The sequence below is a fragment of the Alternaria triticimaculans genome (genome assembly GCF_023758025.1).
Source record: "Alternaria triticimaculans strain BMP 0046 chromosome Unknown scaffold_24, whole genome shotgun sequence".
Lineage (NCBI taxonomy): Eukaryota > Fungi > Ascomycota > Dothideomycetes > Pleosporales > Pleosporaceae > Alternaria > Alternaria triticimaculans.
This window is the reverse complement of record NW_026055981.1, coordinates 73,411-92,414: the sequence shown is the minus strand read 5'-3', so window position 1 is coordinate 92,414 and position 19,004 is coordinate 73,411. Positions and strand designations below refer to the sequence as shown.

At 53.2% G+C, this 19,004-nt stretch overlaps 7 protein-coding genes across 7 annotated transcripts; 5 read left to right on the top strand and 2 right to left on the bottom strand.

The window, feature by feature from the left end:
* Positions 1-422: 422 nt before the first annotated feature.
* On the top strand, positions 423-2,445 carry J4E78_009862 (uncharacterized protein; the record flags this gene model as incomplete). Its single annotated transcript, XM_049370447.1, has 3 exons — positions 423-757; positions 813-1,396; positions 1,448-2,445. 3 exons carry the CDS (start codon positions 423-425, stop codon positions 2,443-2,445), a joined length of 1,917 nt encoding a protein of 638 aa, XP_049217793.1.
* Positions 2,446-2,882: 437 nt separating this feature from the next.
* J4E78_009861 (uncharacterized protein) lies at positions 2,883-3,908 on the top strand (the record flags this gene model as incomplete). The annotated part of the gene is made up of 2 exons (XM_049370446.1): positions 2,883-3,131; positions 3,297-3,908. 2 exons carry the CDS (start codon positions 2,883-2,885, stop codon positions 3,906-3,908), a joined length of 861 nt encoding a protein of 286 aa, XP_049217792.1.
* Positions 3,909-3,983: 75 nt separating this feature from the next.
* Positions 3,984-9,484, bottom strand: J4E78_009860 (uncharacterized protein; the record flags this gene model as incomplete). Its single annotated transcript, XM_049370445.1, has 5 exons — positions 3,984-5,643; positions 6,802-7,245; positions 7,408-8,390; positions 8,442-8,835; positions 9,045-9,484. The coding sequence occupies 5 exons, from the start codon at positions 9,482-9,484 to the stop codon at positions 3,984-3,986; spliced, it is 3,921 nt and encodes a 1,306-aa protein (XP_049217791.1).
* A 1,403-nt stretch (positions 9,485-10,887) lies between these two features.
* Positions 10,888-13,363, bottom strand: HSP88 (Heat shock protein hsp88; the record flags this gene model as incomplete). Its single annotated transcript, XM_049370444.1, has 5 exons — positions 10,888-11,190; positions 11,240-11,548; positions 11,606-13,148; positions 13,208-13,239; positions 13,289-13,363. 5 exons carry the CDS (start codon positions 13,361-13,363, stop codon positions 10,888-10,890), a joined length of 2,262 nt encoding a protein of 753 aa, XP_049217790.1.
* Positions 13,364-13,765: 402 nt separating this feature from the next.
* J4E78_009858 (uncharacterized protein) lies at positions 13,766-14,953 on the top strand (the record flags this gene model as incomplete). The annotated part of the gene is made up of 1 exon (XM_049370443.1): positions 13,766-14,953. The coding sequence occupies one exon, from the start codon at positions 13,766-13,768 to the stop codon at positions 14,951-14,953; it is 1,188 nt and encodes a 395-aa protein (XP_049217789.1).
* A 256-nt stretch (positions 14,954-15,209) lies between these two features.
* J4E78_009857 (uncharacterized protein) lies at positions 15,210-16,758 on the top strand (the record flags this gene model as incomplete). The annotated part of the gene is made up of 3 exons (XM_049370442.1): positions 15,210-15,299; positions 15,402-15,695; positions 15,742-16,758. 3 exons carry the CDS (start codon positions 15,210-15,212, stop codon positions 16,756-16,758), a joined length of 1,401 nt encoding a protein of 466 aa, XP_049217788.1.
* A 291-nt stretch (positions 16,759-17,049) lies between these two features.
* On the top strand, positions 17,050-18,867 carry J4E78_009856 (uncharacterized protein; the record flags this gene model as incomplete). The annotated part of the gene is made up of 1 exon (XM_049370441.1): positions 17,050-18,867. The coding sequence occupies one exon, from the start codon at positions 17,050-17,052 to the stop codon at positions 18,865-18,867; it is 1,818 nt and encodes a 605-aa protein (XP_049217787.1).
* Positions 18,868-19,004: the final 137 nt, after the last annotated feature.

Genomic DNA, 19,004 nt, shown 5'->3' with positions numbered 1-19,004 from the left:
AACCCCTTGTATGAAAAGATATCTCCCTTCTTCGAATCGTTTTGCGTCTGTTGTTGCGTAGTTCATCACCCTGCACGCCCGGACTGATGGTAAATCTAGACCGGGATTCTCGCCTGGAAACATTTCTGCGAACCGGGACGGTGGTAAGCTATATAGCCGGCACGTATATGCAGGACAATAGGTGAACACCACAGCTCAGTCATCCCACACCTGCGAAGACCACATGCTCGTATGGCCCCACAGACGAGACATTGGAAGGGTGTGTGGGGAGCAAACAGGCTGGCTTCACAGCGAGTGAGAGCGATAACGTTATCTGTATATCGTCGTGATGGTGGTGGTTTCCTATATTGAGTTCGTTCGCGCCTGCCTACAACGACTCTACGTCCTTCCCTCAATACATTGTCACTCACGACCTCACCAAGATGCTCTATACTACTCTCGTCTTTTACCTCTTCTCAGCGGCAGCAATTGCCCTCAATTTTGATTGGGAGCGCGAACAGCTCACTGACGAGGATGCAGCTCGCAATGAAGCAGTGCGCTTTGGTAGTGCATCACAAGCTGCGGCGCCTGCTGATTGCAAGATCATCCCGGGCGACGCTGAGTGGCCGGGCGAGGATGTCTGGGCCTCTTTCAACGATACGCTCGGTGGTGTGTTACTGAAGCCGAAGCCGCTTGCTACCGTCTGCTATACTGGTGAGGGCTACAATGCAGCGAGATGCGAACAGTACAAGAGTAACTGGGCGGGCATGAACTTACAGTGAGCTCACTCGTAACGCAACGTCACCCTTATTGTGTCATGCTAACTACGACAGTACCGATGATCCCACCAGTATCATGTCCCAATGGGCATCCGGGAATGCATGCACACCAACCTCACAACCAAACTCAAACTGTACCCAAGGTGGGTGGCCGGAGTACGTCGTCAGAGCCACTACGTTGAGACACATCCAACTTGCAGTCAACTTCGCTAGGAACCAAAATATCCGACTCGTGATCAAGAACTCAGGCCATGACTTCAACGGAAAGTCCATTGGTGGTTACTCCCTTAGCATTTGGACACACAACCTCAAAGGCATGACGTATGATCCGAACTACACCTCACCGACTGGTTCGTATGCAGGAAAAGCTGTTGCTTATGCCGCCGGTACCCAGGCTTCTGAGGGGTCTACACTAATGCGGCAGAAGAATATGCTCATGATTGTTGCAGGCGGTTCAACCGTAGGTATTGCAGGCGGTTTTCTCCAGGGTGGTGGACACAGTGCATATACCAGCTACTATGGTCTGGCGGCAGACCAAGTGCTCGCCATCACTGCTGTTACAGCTGATGGAAGGGTAGTTGAAGCACATGAAGGCGAAAACGCAGACCTGTTCTGGGCTTTCAGAGGAGGAGGTGGAGGTAATCATTCCCAGCGAACAGGGAACCCGACTGTCACTGACCATAGATCAGGCACATTCGGCATCATCACATCCGTTGTCGTCAAAGCGTTCCCAGCCACAGCCATTACGTCAGGCAGCGTTCGTTTCTCAACGACACCAGACCGTGGATCAAGTGCGCCTCCAATCTCTGCAGAAACCTTCTGGGCCGGCATGCGCGCGTACTGGGAGTTTTCGATCGCCATCTGTGACGCAGGCGGCTTGGGTTACAGCTTCATCTACCCAAGCAGTAGTAGCACAGGTCTTACCTTTACTGTCAGTATTTCGGTTCCCAACAAAACCACCACCCAATATCGGCAATTTGTCCGCCCATTGCTTCAGAAGCTCAATGATCTCGGTATCCAGCAACCTATGCCGACACTCAAACGTTCTCTCACGTCATCTTTCTCATATGAAGAAAACTCCGCACACGAGGCATCGTCTCTCTCCAAAAGATCGATAGGCGAAACAACAGGCCACACCCTAATAGCATCCCGCTTCTTCCCCCGCACCACCTTCTCGACACCCTCCACACTAGAAACCTCCCACCTCGCCATCCGCCATGTCGTCGAAAACGGTTCTTTAACCTTCCACGGCATGAACTACGCGCCCACGCTCTCCGTCTCCGGAAACCCAAACAACAGCGTAAACCCCGCGTTCCGCACCACAGTCCTCCACGCACAAGCCTACGAATCCAACGCGCACTGGGACGGCAAAGCACCGATTTTGTCGCACGAGGCGCTGACAGAAAGACACCAGAGACTGCAGGGGTATATGCAGGGCTGGCGAGATGTTACGCCCGGGAGTGGGAGTTATATCAATGAGGGGGATGCGCAGGATTGGGAGTGGAAGGACGCGTTCTTTGGGAGTAATTATGAGAGGTTGGCGAAGGTGAAGAGGGAATGGGATCCTGAAGGTGTGTTTTGGGCGATTGGAGGCGTGGGGAGCGATGAGTGGGAGGTTAGAGATTTGGATGGGGGGAAGAGGGAGGGGATCGTTACGCAGGATGGGAGGTTGTGTAGGGTGGGTTGATGGTGAAGAGGGGAAAGGGACGTGCTGTGGGAGGGCATGATCTTCAGCTATGCTGTCTTGATAGATGGTGGTTAGAACTGCCAAAAGCCACTTCATCCAATAACAGCTGCAACTCTGTCATCATTCAGTATTATGAGAAGCTCATTGTCGCTCCCCGGAGGATGTCCTACCGCTACATCGGAGTCTCGGTGCCCTTACCCCTCCGCAGTCTCACACCCGGGACGCCTGAATCACGGAGAACCTTAGCGAATCATGCGCATTATGGAAATGCACAAGATCTTTTTTAGAACAAACGAGGGATAAGTCGGAAACTCATAAAGGGGAGCAATAGATAAATGGAGGGTAATACACCATATGGCTCATGCGCCTTCCAACTCTTTGGCCCCAATACTCCGACTCCTACTTTCTTACACTTCTCCGCCTTGATCCACGCAAACATGGCGCCTACCCCATCCCTCTCCTCCAAAGTCATCCTCATAACCGGCGCAAACAGCGGCATAGGAAAAGCCACCGCCCTCTCCCTCGCCACCCTAAACCCAGCACAACTCTGGGTCGCGGCTCGCAACCTCGCAAATGGCGATGCTGCCGTTGCTGAAATCAAAGCCGCCGCACCGGCCATCGATGTTCGATTCGTTGAATGCGATTTGGCTAGCTTTGACTCGGTAGCAAGAGCGGCGAGGGAAGTGGTGGAGGGTTGTGGAGGGCGATTGGATGTTTTGATGTTGAATGCGGGGATTGTATGTCCTAACTCTTTTCTCCCTGAAGCGTTGCTTATCCCTTTCCGTTCGGGTTTCCTGTGTGCACATGTGTCGATGTATGCGATGACTAATCTTCGCCTTCTGTGACGATAGATGGGCGGCCACCCGGGCACTACACCCCAAGGCCATGAAGTGCAATTCGGGACGAACCATGTTGGCCATGCCCTCCTCCTAAAGCTCCTCACACCAACCTTGCTTTCCACTGTCGAAACCACGGGCTCAACACCCCGCGTCATCTCCGTCAGCTCGCGGGGCCACGCTCACACTGCCGCCCTACCAGCCGGCGGTATCGCGTTCGATACTTTGAGAACTTCACAACAAAACTTGTCGGGCGTGAACAAGTACACGCAATCCAAACTAGCCAACGTAGTCTACGCGCGCCAATACGCATTGCATTACACACAGATCAACAGTGTGGCGATCCACCCTGGTGATGTCTTGACAGAGATCTTCAATAAAGGCGCTGAGGGAGGTGATGAGCAGATCAAGTATTTGGCGAGGGAGGTGGCGCCTAAGAGATGTGGGTCGCTGGAGGAAGGGATCAAGAATGGGGTTTGGGCGGCGACTGCGCAGGGCGTGCTGAGTGGGCGATATTATGAACCTGTGGGTGTGTTGGGTATGGGGAGTGAGTTGTCCAAGGATACGAGATTGGGAGAGAAGTTGTGGGCCTGGACGCAGAGGGAGATGGAAGGTTGGGAGCTCTAGGGAGGAGGAAGATGATGCGCCAGATCGAATGGTTCTGGTTTTGCATGAGATGTTCTTGAGCTGTAATGGTCCTCTTCAGGTATAAGAGTGTGTCTTCTCGTCAGTCTTGTGCCTGGTTTTGGGATTGGCGTGAAACGTGATGACTTCAGGGCTGCCATCCAGCCGCCATCTTTTGCATGTGACGACGACTTCGTTCGTGAGGTCTCCTCTTGTCGTTGCTTCCACATCGTGGAACATGTTATGCTCCGGCATCAAAGACCAGCTATACGAATCTTCCAAATTGGGTATCTCTGAGAGAGAGAAGCCGTCTCCAGCGTTATCCCCATAGCGAGTATCTTGCTCTTCAAGCTCCATAACCGTTTCCGCGATATTTGCTGCCGTGAAAGAATCCCACGTTCCTTCCTTCAGCGGGATCACCCGCAGGAGCCGAATAGCATGGAGGCGGATGCGATGGTATCGACACTTGATAGCCGTGTAATACAAAGGCGCAATAAAGCCGTACTCGCCAATCGAATCGTGGAGGTTGACGTTATCGGGTATAGATTTAGCCAAGGTGTACTCTTCGAAGATGTGTATGGCATGCACAAGTATCGTGAGAAACGTTGGCGTATACGCTTCGTAGTGTTGCTCAGAGTGCACTTGCAGACAGCCGCACATTATGCGCGCCATGGCATGATACATGAGTAGCAATTTGAGGACCGATGGTTCGCGGCCCATCGGAAGCTTTGCTGGCGGCGTCTTCCCGCCGAACGCCCACAGTTCATCTGACTTCCTCCCGGCAGCTAGGGCTAGTTTTTCGACCGAGGGAAGTGTACTCAGATACGTATCGTACCACATCGCAAGAGAGGTTGTGATCTCTTCTTGTCCTGCTGTAACCGCCGCAATCTCGTCTTCAGTGCCTGGCCCCATCTTTCGATATTGTTGTGCTATGAGAACAATGCCGTGCAATAGCACATCAAGAGCGTCCTTCGCCTCCTCGATAGTCGTAAAAGTAGGGTATGGTATGTTGTTTTCTATCGGCTGAAGGAATATATCGAGATCTTCCAGACCGGAACCGAACAGGTTATTTTGCATATGTAGGGTCGCGAAGCTGCGCACGATGCCTTGATCGATGCTCTTTTCACATGATGCCGGCTTGATTACAAGGACGCCATCCTGCGAGCGATCTTTCTTCGTGGTCATGTTCATCAGGACCTTTAGACCGTTCCGTAAGTGCGATTCGGCCAATTGGTATTGCCCGCGGAGGTATTCAAGCAAGGTAAATAACTGACAAGTGACCAATATGGTTGTGACTGAGGCTTTGTCTCCACATCGCAACAGCGGCTGTAGCGACTGGATTGCTTTGCCATATTGTTGAAGCATGAACTTTTCCCTCTCATCCGGAGCTTGTGCCGAATCGAAACTGCATCTGTGCGCAGCGCTCAGCGCAACAGCAGCATGGAGAACAGCCGGTTCTGACGACGCTGCTGGTAGCACGATCGAGTTCCAGAACTTCGAAGCAAACCAACCGGAAGTTGTGTGAACGATGCGGATCCTGTATAACTGTAGATACCTCAGTTCCTCGACGCCTAGGACTTTGGTTGGAGGCTTCTGGATCGATGTTGACACCAGGCCGTATCTTTCAACGTAGGTGTTGCCTCCGCCACCCCACAGTCCGTAGCCCTCGCATGTCCGACCAGTGGAGCGACAACGAGAGCATACAGGCTTGGTTTCGTCGCACTTGACTCTTCGCGCTCTAGTTGATGTCGGTAAGCGTCCATAGGAACAGAGCTCTACCCAGGTCGCTGCAAAACAAACAGCCAATCGGTTGAGTACCGTGTCATTGAACAGGGGAGTCCACTTACTTGCAGGTTCCGCACCCTGATTTAGACTTCCTCCGTACAACAGCTCTTACAGGTTGGTACGCAGCTTTTACAGTCACGTGTTGATTCGGTGTGTTGGCTTCTGGCTGCATAGCGAGAGCGACGTCTAGCTAGAGTGACGAACATGAAGACGTCGCTCGAACTCGTTTTGCGAAGATTCTTAGCGGCTCGAATAGCATGTTTCAAAGAAGACGCAGGGAATGTTGCGAGACAGTTTGGAGGACGAACGGACAGTCTGTCAGCCCTAAGCTCGCTAAAATTCGGGGAAGGTAGGCCGGACCCCTGCATTCGTTACAACCCTCTGATTGGTCCGCCCGGTATAGCTAGATCTTGATTGCTCAGCCCCGCTGGTGGTGGAGAAGGACCTGAACATCTGGGAACGCTTGATAGCTGTGCACGTTGTGTCGAAATCTTGAAAGCTTTCGTCGCAATACCGTTGTGCTCTGCAGAGTACTACATAATTGTGCATGGGCCCTTCCCCTGCTGTCTCTCCCGCTCCTTCTCGTCCATGAGTGCCACTAGGGCCTCGGCTCTCGCAGACCCAAAAACATGATTGAAGACGTCATAATCCGTTGTTTCCAATCCGTTCTCGATTTCGTAGGAATTCTTCTGGGCACCGTGCTGAATGAGTAGTTCGCAGCTTTGGTACCAAGCGCTCGTGAGAGCTGCTGAAGGCTGTGTACCATCATTCACTTGAACAGGTGACGGTGAGTAAGACTCGTCAATTGAAAGTAAAAAGAGGTGCCAAACTGACTTGCTACCGTTTAGAAGAACAGGCTGGTTTGGATCTGCCCCACGTTCGAGGAGTAGCCGAACCACTGCAGAGGTGATGGTGCGAAATTAGTTTCTGTCTCATACGCAATTTGTGCAATCAACACTTACTATCCACATTCACACTTGGATCGTCACACTCGGAGTGGTATTTCATGTAGATGCGTGTGACTCGACGTGGACGGAGCGCGTAGTCCAGTAGTGGTCGCCCACACTTTCGCGCATTGTTTGGGTTGGCGTCTAACTTCGCACGAACGTACTTGAAGAGGCGGGCTTGTACAGCCAGTACTAGAAAGTTGTAGTTGTCTCCTTCAAAACATATTTCATACCCGCCACCGATGACTACATCCCGGGTATGCGTCCAGTGGCTTCTTGTACCAGGTACGTGGTGAGTATTGACGCGATCCACCTCATCGAGAACTTCTACTAGTGATGAGGTAGGGCTTGGGTCGGTTCTCTCGGTTTCGTAGGCGTAATAAAGTAACTCGTCCGTTAAGTCCAGCACTGCGTCGACGGACGCAGGATTACTGTGGTCAATATCCGGTAGTGATTTAAGCAGGACAAGGCATATGTTGCACAAGGCAAACTTAGAGCTAAAACCGGTCTTCAAATTGGCCTGTAGTTGGTGGTAGTAGTTGTCCTGCAAGAATTCGGCAACGGTCCGGTGGAGGAAGTCGACCGTAGGACCCGAGAAGCAGGGGTGTCTGGAGTGACACAGTTAGAAAGTTACAAATAGGCGTTCATTTGCTTGAGAAAAGTCCGAAGCACTGCATCTTTTTTTCGTACAACAGCTGGAAATGCCAGTATCATAAGATTCGCTTTCCGGTCGTTTAGCACCTGAGTAGATGGCCAGGAGCTTCACTTACTCTTCATCATTGACAACGAGAAGATCGCTACATCTGTTCCGAATGAGCGACTTCCACTTGGGATACTCACTTTTCAAATCGTCTTCGCGAATGGGCCGTATGGGGAGGCTGGTGGCATAGGCGGGGTTCTTGCGTTGGTGTTCCAGCAGAGAGAACGCGTATAACGGTAGCGGTTGCAGCTCATCGACCGTGATCAAGAAGATTTGTGACATCTCTTCAAGATACTGAGGCTTAACGGCCTTGACCATGCGCTCAAAGTACGCCTCTAGATCTGCTGGGAAGAGATTGACGATATTCCACAACATGTCCACACCTTCATAACGATCGACAGCGTGTACAAGGTCACGAGTAATGAGGAAGACCCATAACCATACGCCCTGCGCAAGGTCTGCAATCACCTTCATTATTGATGCGCATGTGGTATCGGCATTCGCCAGGCGTTGGAAATTCTCATTCTCCCCGAGGAGACGCTGAACATGGCGTCCCATGTCTTCTTTGGAAAAGCTCTTAATGTCGAACGTGCGAGATGTGTTGTTGAAAAACCTCTCGAACACCGAGCGAGGCCGTGTCGAGGCACAGATCTTGATGTCCTTTGATATAGAGAGGAATTTCAGGGCGTTGACAACGTCTTCCTCAGCCCCGTTGTACTCGTCTAAGCCGTCGATAAAGAAGCAGAACTTGACTTCCAAATCTGTCTGGGTAGCGATGCGTGCGAACGTAGCTTTCAATTCTTCCACGTCCCACTCTTCGTGCTCCAGACGGTTTGGGCACACTATCTCAATGAGCCTGGGTACAGATTTGAGTATCTGGTACAGAAGCGACTGGAAGAGTCCTACTTGACTCTTTTGCATTTCGTAACCTTGATTCCAGAAGTAGTAGCTCGCCGTGCAGAGTTTGGTTGTGCCTGCCCAACCTTCAAGGCATTCGAAAGTGCGAGGATTTTCAGTCACAAACTTCATCAGAGTTGATTTGCCGCTGCCTGCCTAGACAAGCCACGTTAGTGGAAGTTAAAACACTAGAGAGATCATCTTTACCCTGCCTGTAATGCAGAAAAGTCCATCATGTTCGTCGGTGCTCTCTAACCAGACTGTGAAGGGAGTCAATACTGTGTCAAAGATCCATGTGTTTGACGCTTCATCGGCTTTGGGAATTTGACTCCACCGCCTGCGCAGGACTGGGAAGTAGAGACTTCGTATAGTAGCGGTTTGATTGGTGCATGCCGTGTGCTCTTTGCTAAGTGCATCGAACTTCATCTTCAGACTAGTCAATTGCGTGACCTGCGTGGCGCCTTCGCTCGTGCGAGTTTGTGCTACGAGTGTGAGTATCTCGTCTCGAATCTGATCCAGCTTGGCGTCGTAGCTGATTGCCAAGGCATCTTGAGCCGTCTTCAAGGCGTCTAGTTTGGCTGATAGCGAAGAGTGATGATCACTAAAAGACAAGTAAGTCAGCATGCGTTCTGGCTGATAATTCGTTCCCCTTATGTAAGGAAGCCTCTGAACAGATCTGCAAACTACATAGGATGAGACAAAGAGATTGGAGGATATGGCGTGGATTCAGGCTCTAGGGTGTCCCAATCCTCCCTTGATTGAGGTTGGTGTATGCAGCTCAGAACGCTACCATAATCTCCATTGACATACCTCCGGATAATGTGTTCAACATTCACCCTAATGCGCTTATCTAGCGCATCAAGCCTTGCTCGTAGAGCCTCGATGTCGCGTTGTTTCCAGAGACCTTGGAGAAGGATACGACTACTTTCGAGGGTCTTCGAGCGACCTTGGCGCACATGTAGCCGTTCGATGATCTTGTGCAAATCTTCGGCTATTTTACGGCAGTATTTTACCATTCCCATGATGCTCTTTTCGTGTGCAGAAAGCTCTTGACCAAGAGATTGCAACTTCTGTACTTTCTCATGATATCTTTCGACGTCTTCCACGATGATCTCCAGCTCTCGCACTTCTGCAGTTGTACCGTGGAGGGAGTCGCGCACATTTCGAGTCTCAGAAGCGAGTTTGATGCCGAAGTCGATAAACGATAAGATGTTGGATACCAGCCCGATAATAGCGAGTGCCTCGGCCATGCTCGATCCCAAAGCGAGCGTGAACTTCCTGCGGATGCGAGCTGATGAAGAGTGATGCTGCCAGGGAGCTGAGCGACAACACAGCCCCACAGGGCTTACGGTCGCTGTTTTCCTATTGGATGAACCGCAGAGGACCCAATGGCTGAGCGCTTACTCCTGCGGAATGTTTTGGGGCGGTAACAATGCCTTGAAGACAGCCTTCCGTTGTCAGCTATCCGAACTGAGCCGAAAGCTCTCTTCGTCTTTTGGCAATACGGTCGTGACGGAAATTCCAAAATCGTCCGTCAAGAAGGCACCCAAAGTGCGAATTGCACGCACTTCGACCATCACCAGAAGATTTGTTTGGAAAGTCGTTCGGCGAGGCTGCGAAACTGTAGCGTTATTAGTGTCCCGGAACTGTTCAGTAAAGTTGAAACACTTCGAAGCGCCACGACGCATCGATGGATACTGAGCGTTCACAGGCTGAGCACAGCCAGTCAGTTGACCATTGCGCAGCTTATGTTTATAGCAGGCTGATAATTGGTAGATCGAAACCCGCACATACCTCTCCGCAAGACTCTGCATCTCAGCGCTCGTCATCCGATCTATCCTCCCACGACGTCTCAGCGGCCCGACCCGACAATGTAGAGGGCAACGACTTGAAACCGCTCGTCCGTTGGAACCTTAACAACCAGACTCCAATGTGGCAGCACGATAATGGTTGCATTCGAATGCCTGCTCGATTCATCCGCTGGCTTCCAGAGGCCCTACTCAAAATGGTCGGAGGCCTGGTGTCTGCTATCGCCAACTTGATGAACACCGTCTTTGAGTGCATGCCATATCCTGTCAGGGTAATGATTTGGTTCTGCTTGCATGCGACATTGATTATAAATGGAATCTTCCTTGGTATCGCGCTGAGTCGCAGGGAGTCTGCATTTGTGTCATTTGTTGTTGAGGCTGCATCGATATCCGTGTGGGCGGTTCTCAATCGCAGTGTTATGGGAAGGACTTTCTCTCAGGATAGAGACGAGGCGGTTTGATCAAGGGCGCTCTCTGTGTTCCGTCGGTCATGTAGGAGGAAAGAGGTATCCAGAACATTGCGCAAAGAGGCAGCTGGCGACGGGTTCCGCCGCCCCACTTTAATGACGGAGTTCAGTCAGAGAAGGAAAGCACAACCGCGCAGACCAGAATGATGGAAGCAGCGGAACATATCATTGTAGTTCCAAAACTGGATATCGTGTTCGTTCGTCTATGGACTAGTCTATCATAAGCATCGCATTACCATGATCGTCATCACAGAGAAAACAAGAAGAAAAGTCGAACAGAGAAAACTTTCCCCTCGGCGCCAAACGTAGCCCTTTAGTATACCACGCCGACCAAATGCTTTTCACTTTGCCGTTACGCCTTCGCAGATGCCTCTCCGCTTAAGAAGCCTCCTCAACGCCGTCTGGCTTTTGTGCCTCGGCGTCTGTCATCTCCGCGTCCTTTGGCTCTTCCGCCGGCGGCGCCTCAGCCTGCTTCTTGGACTCGGCTTCCCGCTTTGCGCGCTCAAGCTCTGCTTGCTTGGCGGCGTGCTCCTTTTGGTGCTTCTCCATGGCTGCTTGTCGCTCGCCCTCGATCTTGTCGTTGTAGCGCTGGATGATGGGACCGGCGATGGAGCGGATGTCCTCCTTCTTGGAGACGTACTGTGCCTTTGACGCGTCGTCACCCTCGTCGTATAACCATTCCTGTGTAGATGTCAGCGCAGTCCATGTATTACATCGTTATTGGACTTACCTCGATGGTCTCGAGCTTTGTGTTGAGCTTAGCCTTCTCTTCGTCACTGGCGAACTCGGCGTAGACGTCGAGAATCTTGTCCTTGAGCTCGTAGATGAAGCTCTCGAGGTTGTTCTTCTCGTTCTCGGTGTCTTGAACGAGCTTGTCCTCCATGATCATGGAGTTCTCCTTCTCGGCCAGGGTCTGCTTGCTCTCTTCGTCAAGCGAAGCAGTTCCGGCTGATAGTGGCAGGTCACCCTTGCGCTGCTGCTTCTTGACCTTGCGCATCTTCGGTGGCTCCTTGGCGGCGTCCTTGTCAACGTCCATTGCCTGCGCATGATTTGTTAGCTCATTTGTTACGTGCGCAGAAGCAGGACGCGCAAGTACAGGATCAGCGTCAGGCTTGTGTCGTTTCGCGGCAGGCTCGGGCGGGCTTTGCCGCCCGTTACTAGGATCAGAAGGAAATTCGGAACGTACATCACCCTCTTTCTTCTCTGCTGACGGAGACTCGGGAATTGGCTCCTCAACCTCGGTTTCCTCGACGTAGTATCCAGACTCGACGTTGAGCACACCGTGCACGTTGAGGCGTGCCTTGAGCTTGCAAATCATGAAGTCGCCCTTGGGGTCCTCCTTGACACCCTTGACGGAGAAGCGACCGATCCAGGGGTTCATCTTTCCTGGTAGTTGCTCGGGCTTGGCGTACCTGGCCTCGAGGTCGAATGGGTGTTTCCGGTAGAATGTGAGGATCTTGGTTGATGGCATAACGTTGCCCTTGTTGAAGACGGTCAGGTTGGTGTCCTCATCCGGAATGTCCTCTGACTTCTCCCATGTGAATTCAACGGGGTAGTTGACCATGTCGTGGACGGAGAAGTCACGGACACGGAATACTGGAGAGAGGATGGCGCAGCAGAAAGCGCAGCCACGAGCGACAGCCTCGTCCTGGTTGAGGGTGAAGGAGAGCGGCTTGCCGAAGTAGTCCTGGATCTTGGCCTTGAGGACGGGTACACGTGTGCAGCCACCAACCATCTCGATGGCGTCGATGTCGGCAGTGGTGAGCTTGGCCTCAGCGAGAGCCTGCTCAATAGGGGCGGTAGCACGGTCGATGAGGGGCTTGATGAGCTCCTCAAGCTCCTCGCGCTTGAGCATACCGCGGACATCGACGTCGTTCATGATGGACTCGACGTTGATGGGGGCCTGGTTGTTTGCGGAAAGGACCTTCTTGAGCTTCTCGACACCGGCCGACAGACGGAGGCGGGCCTTGCCGTTCTCCATGACGTCGATCTTGTACTTCTCCTTGAACTCCTTGGCGAAGTGCTCGACAAGGGCCTTGTCGATGTAGCGGCCTCCGTAGTGGCGGTCCCAGGCGCTCGACTTGACGGCGAGCTCGCCCTTCTTGAACTCAACGACGGTAGCGGTGTAGTTACTGTGGCCGATGTTGACGAAGACGACTCTCCGTGGCTTCTCCTCGGGCGCTGGGAGGTCCAGCTTTGTGATGCCCCAGCCGAGGGCGACTGCGGTGTTGTCGTTGATGAGCCTCAGGCACTTGAGGCCGGCGATGTCGGCGGCGTCGAGGATGGCGCGGCGCTGGGCGTCGGTGTACCAGACGGGGCAGCTGAGGACAACGTCGTTGACGGGGAGTTTGAGTTCGGCAGATGCTGTGGCGCGCATCTTGGTGAGGAACATGGCGGTGATCTGGGTGGCAGTGAACTGCTCCTTCTTGCCCAGATATGTCACCTCAGCGCCGACCTGGCCGCCCATGTCGATGAGCGGCGCGGATATGAAATCTTGCTCGACCTGGACATCGGGGTCTGTGAGGTTGCGGCCGGCGAGGCGGACGAAGGAGGAGACGGTGTTCTTGAGGTTGGAAATTTCCTGGTTCTTGGCCGTCTCGCCGACGTATCTGCTCTTGGGGCCGAAGCCTACTAGCGACCTGGGAAATTGTGAGTGGATGCTCGTTGTGTGCGCTGCGTGCGCTGGGGGTCTACTTACGGTGTCGCGCGGTTGGAAACCTCATTTGCAATCTACTGGCGTCAGTATTATGGTGTATCATATGCGACCGGGGCTACTCACCACATCGACACCGCGATTCCGCGCAACAGCAATGACGCTGTTGAGCGTTCCCAAATCAACACCTACTACAGACATGTTTATCTCTGATGGCGGGGTATGTGTGGGCAAACGTGGAGGGAGTGTGTGCGGTGAAAGTCGTGTTTGGGGGGTCGTGTAAAAGATGGACAGACACGGGTTCGCAAATTTCAAGTGACCGCTGCGTGATGACTTGCTGGCAATACGTCGAAGAAAAGAGAACCTTCTCGACAGGCCCTGTTTTAGCGGGGTCACTAAAGAAAGTGTTGCGGAAGGCACGGACCACGTAAATCGTCCAACAACACGCTGCGTCATATCCGCTCGCACTCGCTTCTGCCGTCTCCGCCGACGCGTCTCGATGCCGCCAGCGTCTTCCAACGCAACCCCCATGGACGCCTGCACGCCCGCCTCTGAGCACCCGCACGCGTCGACCCTCTGCGCGATAAGATAGCTGACATCAGCATGGCCCAAATCCCCCCGTACCCACTCTACAACCGCACGTACAACCTGTACCGCCTGTCCCCGCTCCACTGCCACGACAGCCCCCTCCTAGTCGACGCCTCACTTCGCACCCATGCCAAGCGCCTCAAGGAACAGCTCAAAGGCGACAGCGTGCGCGGCGTGCAGGTCGACTTTGCCGCTGCCGACGACACTGCGAAACTGGGCCCCCTGGACGAGTGCACCTGGGAGCTGATTGGCGACGAGGATGCCTGGATTGACCGACATCGCCAGTCGATGGACCCCGATGCCTCACAGCTGTCCTCCGTCTCCCAGCTCACGCCAGAGCGCGCGCGTGGACTGGAAGTGAGCCTCGAGTACGAGAAGCAGTCGTACAATGCGCTCCTGCTGCGCGACCCGGGCGTCACTTCCTCGCAAATGGGCTTCACGTCACTGCCCCTACTACTCGTGAAGATGCCAGGCCCAATACGCGACATCTTCCTCAACTACCTCCGAACCACCTTCGATGCCCACGTTGCGCCCTTGAAGCTGCCCTCGCCTTTCATCACCTCGAGTCTCGAGACCTACTTCAAGCACCTTGCCGCGAGGTACTCCACCCAATCCATACAAGACATTATAAGACAGCTACATATTCAATTGGCATTCCCTAATACCACAACTATCCTCAAACACGTAGAGATCACAGTCGCAGGCGGCGACATCTCTGGTTTCGTCGACAGGGGCAGACTGCTCAAAGATACCCACGATAAGCCCTTTACAGCTGCTCTGGCCGCGTATCTTCGGCAGCATCTCGCCCTCGACATATCGCACCCCAAAGTCCAAATAACCCGAATAACCTGCAACAGCTTCCACCTCGGCACCGAGCGCCTCAAACTCGTCGCACCCGATCCGCTAGCGGACACGTCCTTCTCCGATGAAGGCGGCGCATCACAAGACGCAAGTGCGAGCGAACTCGCCGTACAAGAGCTCTATACATCCTTAGTGCGAGAGGCTGCTGGCAGCGGAAAGTTTCTGCCGGAGGAGTTGACCAGCGTATCGAGAGAAGAGACGCCGTCCTCCATCGCAAGCGCTAAAGCGGGGCGCAGGAAGAGAGCCATCAGCAGCACTGCTGTCACCGATGGCAACAACAAGAAGACCAAAGGCAGAGGGAAGGAGAATAACCGGAAGCTCAATGGCATGGCAGATGTCTAGGCATACCTAATCCTGGGTAGTACATTTTTGCAAAGCGCTTTGAATATTTCTTAAGATACCCAGAATCAGATTTCCAGCAATGAAACAGCGCATCTCACCCCATTCTCTTTGCGCCTCAAGCCGACACGTGCCACGCTGGTATGCCACGGCTCTCTCACTGCGATGTCGCCACCAGATCAAGATCGGCCACATCAAGCCTCACACTGTCAAACTTCTGTCCGTCCACTTCCAACCCTTCTACTCCCGCTACATCACAATGAAGGCTTTTCCCATGATACTCGTCCGCGAGTTCAACGGACGAGAGACTAGCTACCGTGTTGCGGCCCGTCGAGCTCGCAACTACTGGGTATGTCGTCCAGCTACTGCTCTAGCACGCGCCGTATCTTACCTCCACATATACCTTCGACATAGGCACTTGATCAAAGCCATCACATGCTAAAGCTTACAGGAACTCCTCGCGAACGTACACAACATCTTCGTCAAGCCGTGGGAACGCTACAACGCTCATCTTCATTTCGACGGTCATGCTTGCGACGACCGGATAAGCCCCAGCGAATGGGATGCTGGAGGCTACTTCGATCCCGAATTTGTAGTGGACGGCAGACTGGTACTATATGTACACTTCGAACAGGTGGAACCACCACCAGAATCTAGCATGGATGCACACAATCCTTTTAAGACGGAGGAAGAAGATAAGCTATGGTACCGGGGAACATATGGCGATCAGGGATTTCGATCGAAGGTAAAATCGTTAGGCGCTTATTGAGAACTTGGTTGACACGATGCAGAGAAAGTTCACGGAAGACATCGAAGACTACCTTGGAGAATCGAAGAAAGATTCGTCTAAGCCCTTCCCAAAGGGATTGCCACACAACCCTTTCAATACAGAACCGGACCTCAAGTCGACCTATACACTCAAGAGCACACTCGCGTTCCCGGTTGCTGCTAATGAGGTGGTGACCGTAGATGACTCGAGCAGCAGTCATCATCTCGACACTGGCGTCGTGATTGGGCGCGCCCTCCCACAAAGCTGTCTCGATCCTAATGTTCGCCCTGTCGTTCGCGCCGTGATCAGCAAAGTCGGTGCTGTAGTCGCCTACATTCCCGCGAAATACTCAAAACGGAGCGCAATCAAAGGAGATATACAGATCGCGATGACGCACGTGGAATATACACCCGAGCTGGTCAGGTTTACCTTCGGCGAAGAGAGAACGCGAGCCATAAAAGCTATGATCGAAGAGCGAAATGCACCTCACAACACGGATACACCTCCAGATCCTGGTCTCCCTACCGTGAGTCCGTCACTACCGATCGTCCGTGAAGCTACCGCATCTGAGGTGTCGTTCATCATCATTGATGATACAAAGCATCCAGGCCTGCGCAAAGAAGGAGTCGTCATTGGTCATGCGAAGGAACACTGGTGTCTTACACCACACAAACGTCCTGCTGTTCGTGCAATGCTGAATAAGAAGAACAACGTCATCGCGTATATTCCCGCACGACACACCGGACATACGGACAGGAACGGTGAGATACAGATTCCATTAAAGGACGTAAATCTCTCGAAGTTGCTCGTAGCGTTGCCGCTGTGGAAGCTCTCTGACGCGATCAGAGCAATGATCAGGGCGAAGAGGGAGACAAGCGAGAAGTCTGCGGTGCATGGGTCAGGTGACCAAGAGGGAGGCGTGATGAAAAGGAGGAGAGAAACAAAGACCAAGCAAGCTACCGGGACTGCCGCGAACGATGACGAAACGGACTCTTTTTCGGATTCTACAGACGTTCCCGAAGGCGGTGCTCAACACTGAGCGAAAGCCGCTTTACCGTATATGGGTGCTTGGTATATACAAAACTCAGTCATTACTAGGTACACAATCAGGTCACGGACTTCTGATGTCATTCTACCCCCTCTCTTTCCCGTTTGTCGTTGCCTTTGCGTCCGTGTGACTTCCACTAGCAGTCGCTACACGCACGCGCACAATAAATATCTCTCAAAGAAACTCTAACTGCCCGCGATATCTCTCCTTCGTCACTCAGCTTCTTATATATACTCTGCCATCTTCAAGTTCCCACCCCAATACTCACTACCGCGATTCGAGATGTCGACCATCAGCCCTACCTTGATCGAAGTCAGAGACTTTGCAATTGGTCCTGACTTATACCGCCGACGCGCGTCTGACTTGAGCGACTGGGATGATCTCATCGAATACACGTTCAACGCCTTCAACCGCGATGAACGCTACTTCAGACTGCACTTCCATTTCTCTCGGGAAACACATTGTGTGGAGGACGAACTATTGACGAAGGAAGACTGGAATGACGGTATCTATGTCGTCGGCGCCAACAGACTATTCTTTGCCCATTTCGTCACAAGGGCTCGACATGAACCTCGAGGTTATTACAAGAGGAAGGAACCTTCACCTTCATCAGTGAGCCCTACACCTGAGCCTGGGTCGCCGGTGGTACCTTGGACTATGCCTCCGCTACCGCCCATGAACGCGCAAGGTGTTTACGAGTACCCTCCGCCACCTGCACCTGCTCCCGCACCTACACGTCGTCCAGCAATACGTCCTGGAGGTGGACCTCGACGTGGACTTGCTCGTGGACGCGGACGTGGACGCGCACTACAACCCGCTCAACGTCCACCACCTCGGCCAGTACCACCGCCAGCTCAACCCGTTCCAGCCGTTCGTCGACCCGCTTCTCAGCGACCGAACACCAACGCAACCAATGTATACACCATTGGACCACCTATACCGGCTGACCGGTACCCAAACTCAAGGTACTTCTCCTCACCTTTCACCTTCATTCCCCTGCAGCCTGCCCCACCTCGACCACGAACACATGCTCAACAGTACAGGGCCCCTCTTCCAAGTTCAGACGCACCGGCTACCAGGCCTGCGGCTGCGACATCAGCTTCGGCAGCACCCGTTCGTGCACCTGCTGCGCCGATGTTACCTCCTCGACCAGCTGTTCGCCAACCGGCTGGTGGGTCTACGTCTCGTCTGCCGACTACAGGCAGTTCAAGCGGTCAGCCAATTGAGATATCGTCCGCATCGTCATCGTCAAGCTATGAATCTAGCATGGATATAGACTCCAATCAGCATCCGGGTACCCATCAGCCCACCGCACCACTTCCGCCGCCGCCGCCGCCGCAAAGTGAAGACTACAACATGGAACTCGCCGACGATCCCATATCCGACTCCGACGCGCAAAACACTCCCCTGCCCCCACCAACGTACGATGAGTACGCGGACCTGCAGTACCCCGTCATCCGGCCTTCACCAGGACCACGATATGAAGGCCAAACCGACGATGAGGAACAAGATCTCACACTTCAATCCCCACTCTACCCACTTCCGGAATTCGATGACAGGCCAGATGATGAGCACGAAGATCTTACCCTCCAATCACCACTCTACCCAGGTTCGGAATTCGAACAACCACCGGATGAGGAAGAGGATCTCACCCTCCAATCCCCCCTCTACTCCAACTCAGAGTTCGACCACCCACCAGACAATCAGGTCGAAGACGAGCAAATGTCCGTCGCCCCCACATCACCAGGCTCAGGCGGCCTCTTCGTGCGCGACGAGACAGAAGCACAGAACTTTGAGGCGGCGTTGGCGTGGGAGGACGATGGTACGCAGCAGTCTGTCGGTGAATCTGAGCTCGGACAAGAAGAGGAAAGGCCGGACAGTGGAGACGAGGATGCGATGACGTTTATTGCGTCTCCTTCTGCTGCACCTTCGTCGGCTGTGCCTACTTCGGCGGGGACGGGTCTGTTTGTGTCTGATGGGAGTGAGACGAGGGGCTTTGCGGAGGCTTTGGAGTGGGAAGAAGAGGAGGATGAGGATGATGACGACGATGAGGAGATGGAGGATGAAGGGGAGGGTGGTGTGGAGGTTAGGAGGCGATAGAGGGTAGAAGATATTTCGTTGGGTGTTTGAAGAAGTCAGTTGGGGACTACAAAAGATGTTTGTTTGTACGATTGGAACATCACACTGGGCCTTCGGGACTTCATATACTCGTTGTCTGCTTCTGTGTTCTTGTGTGT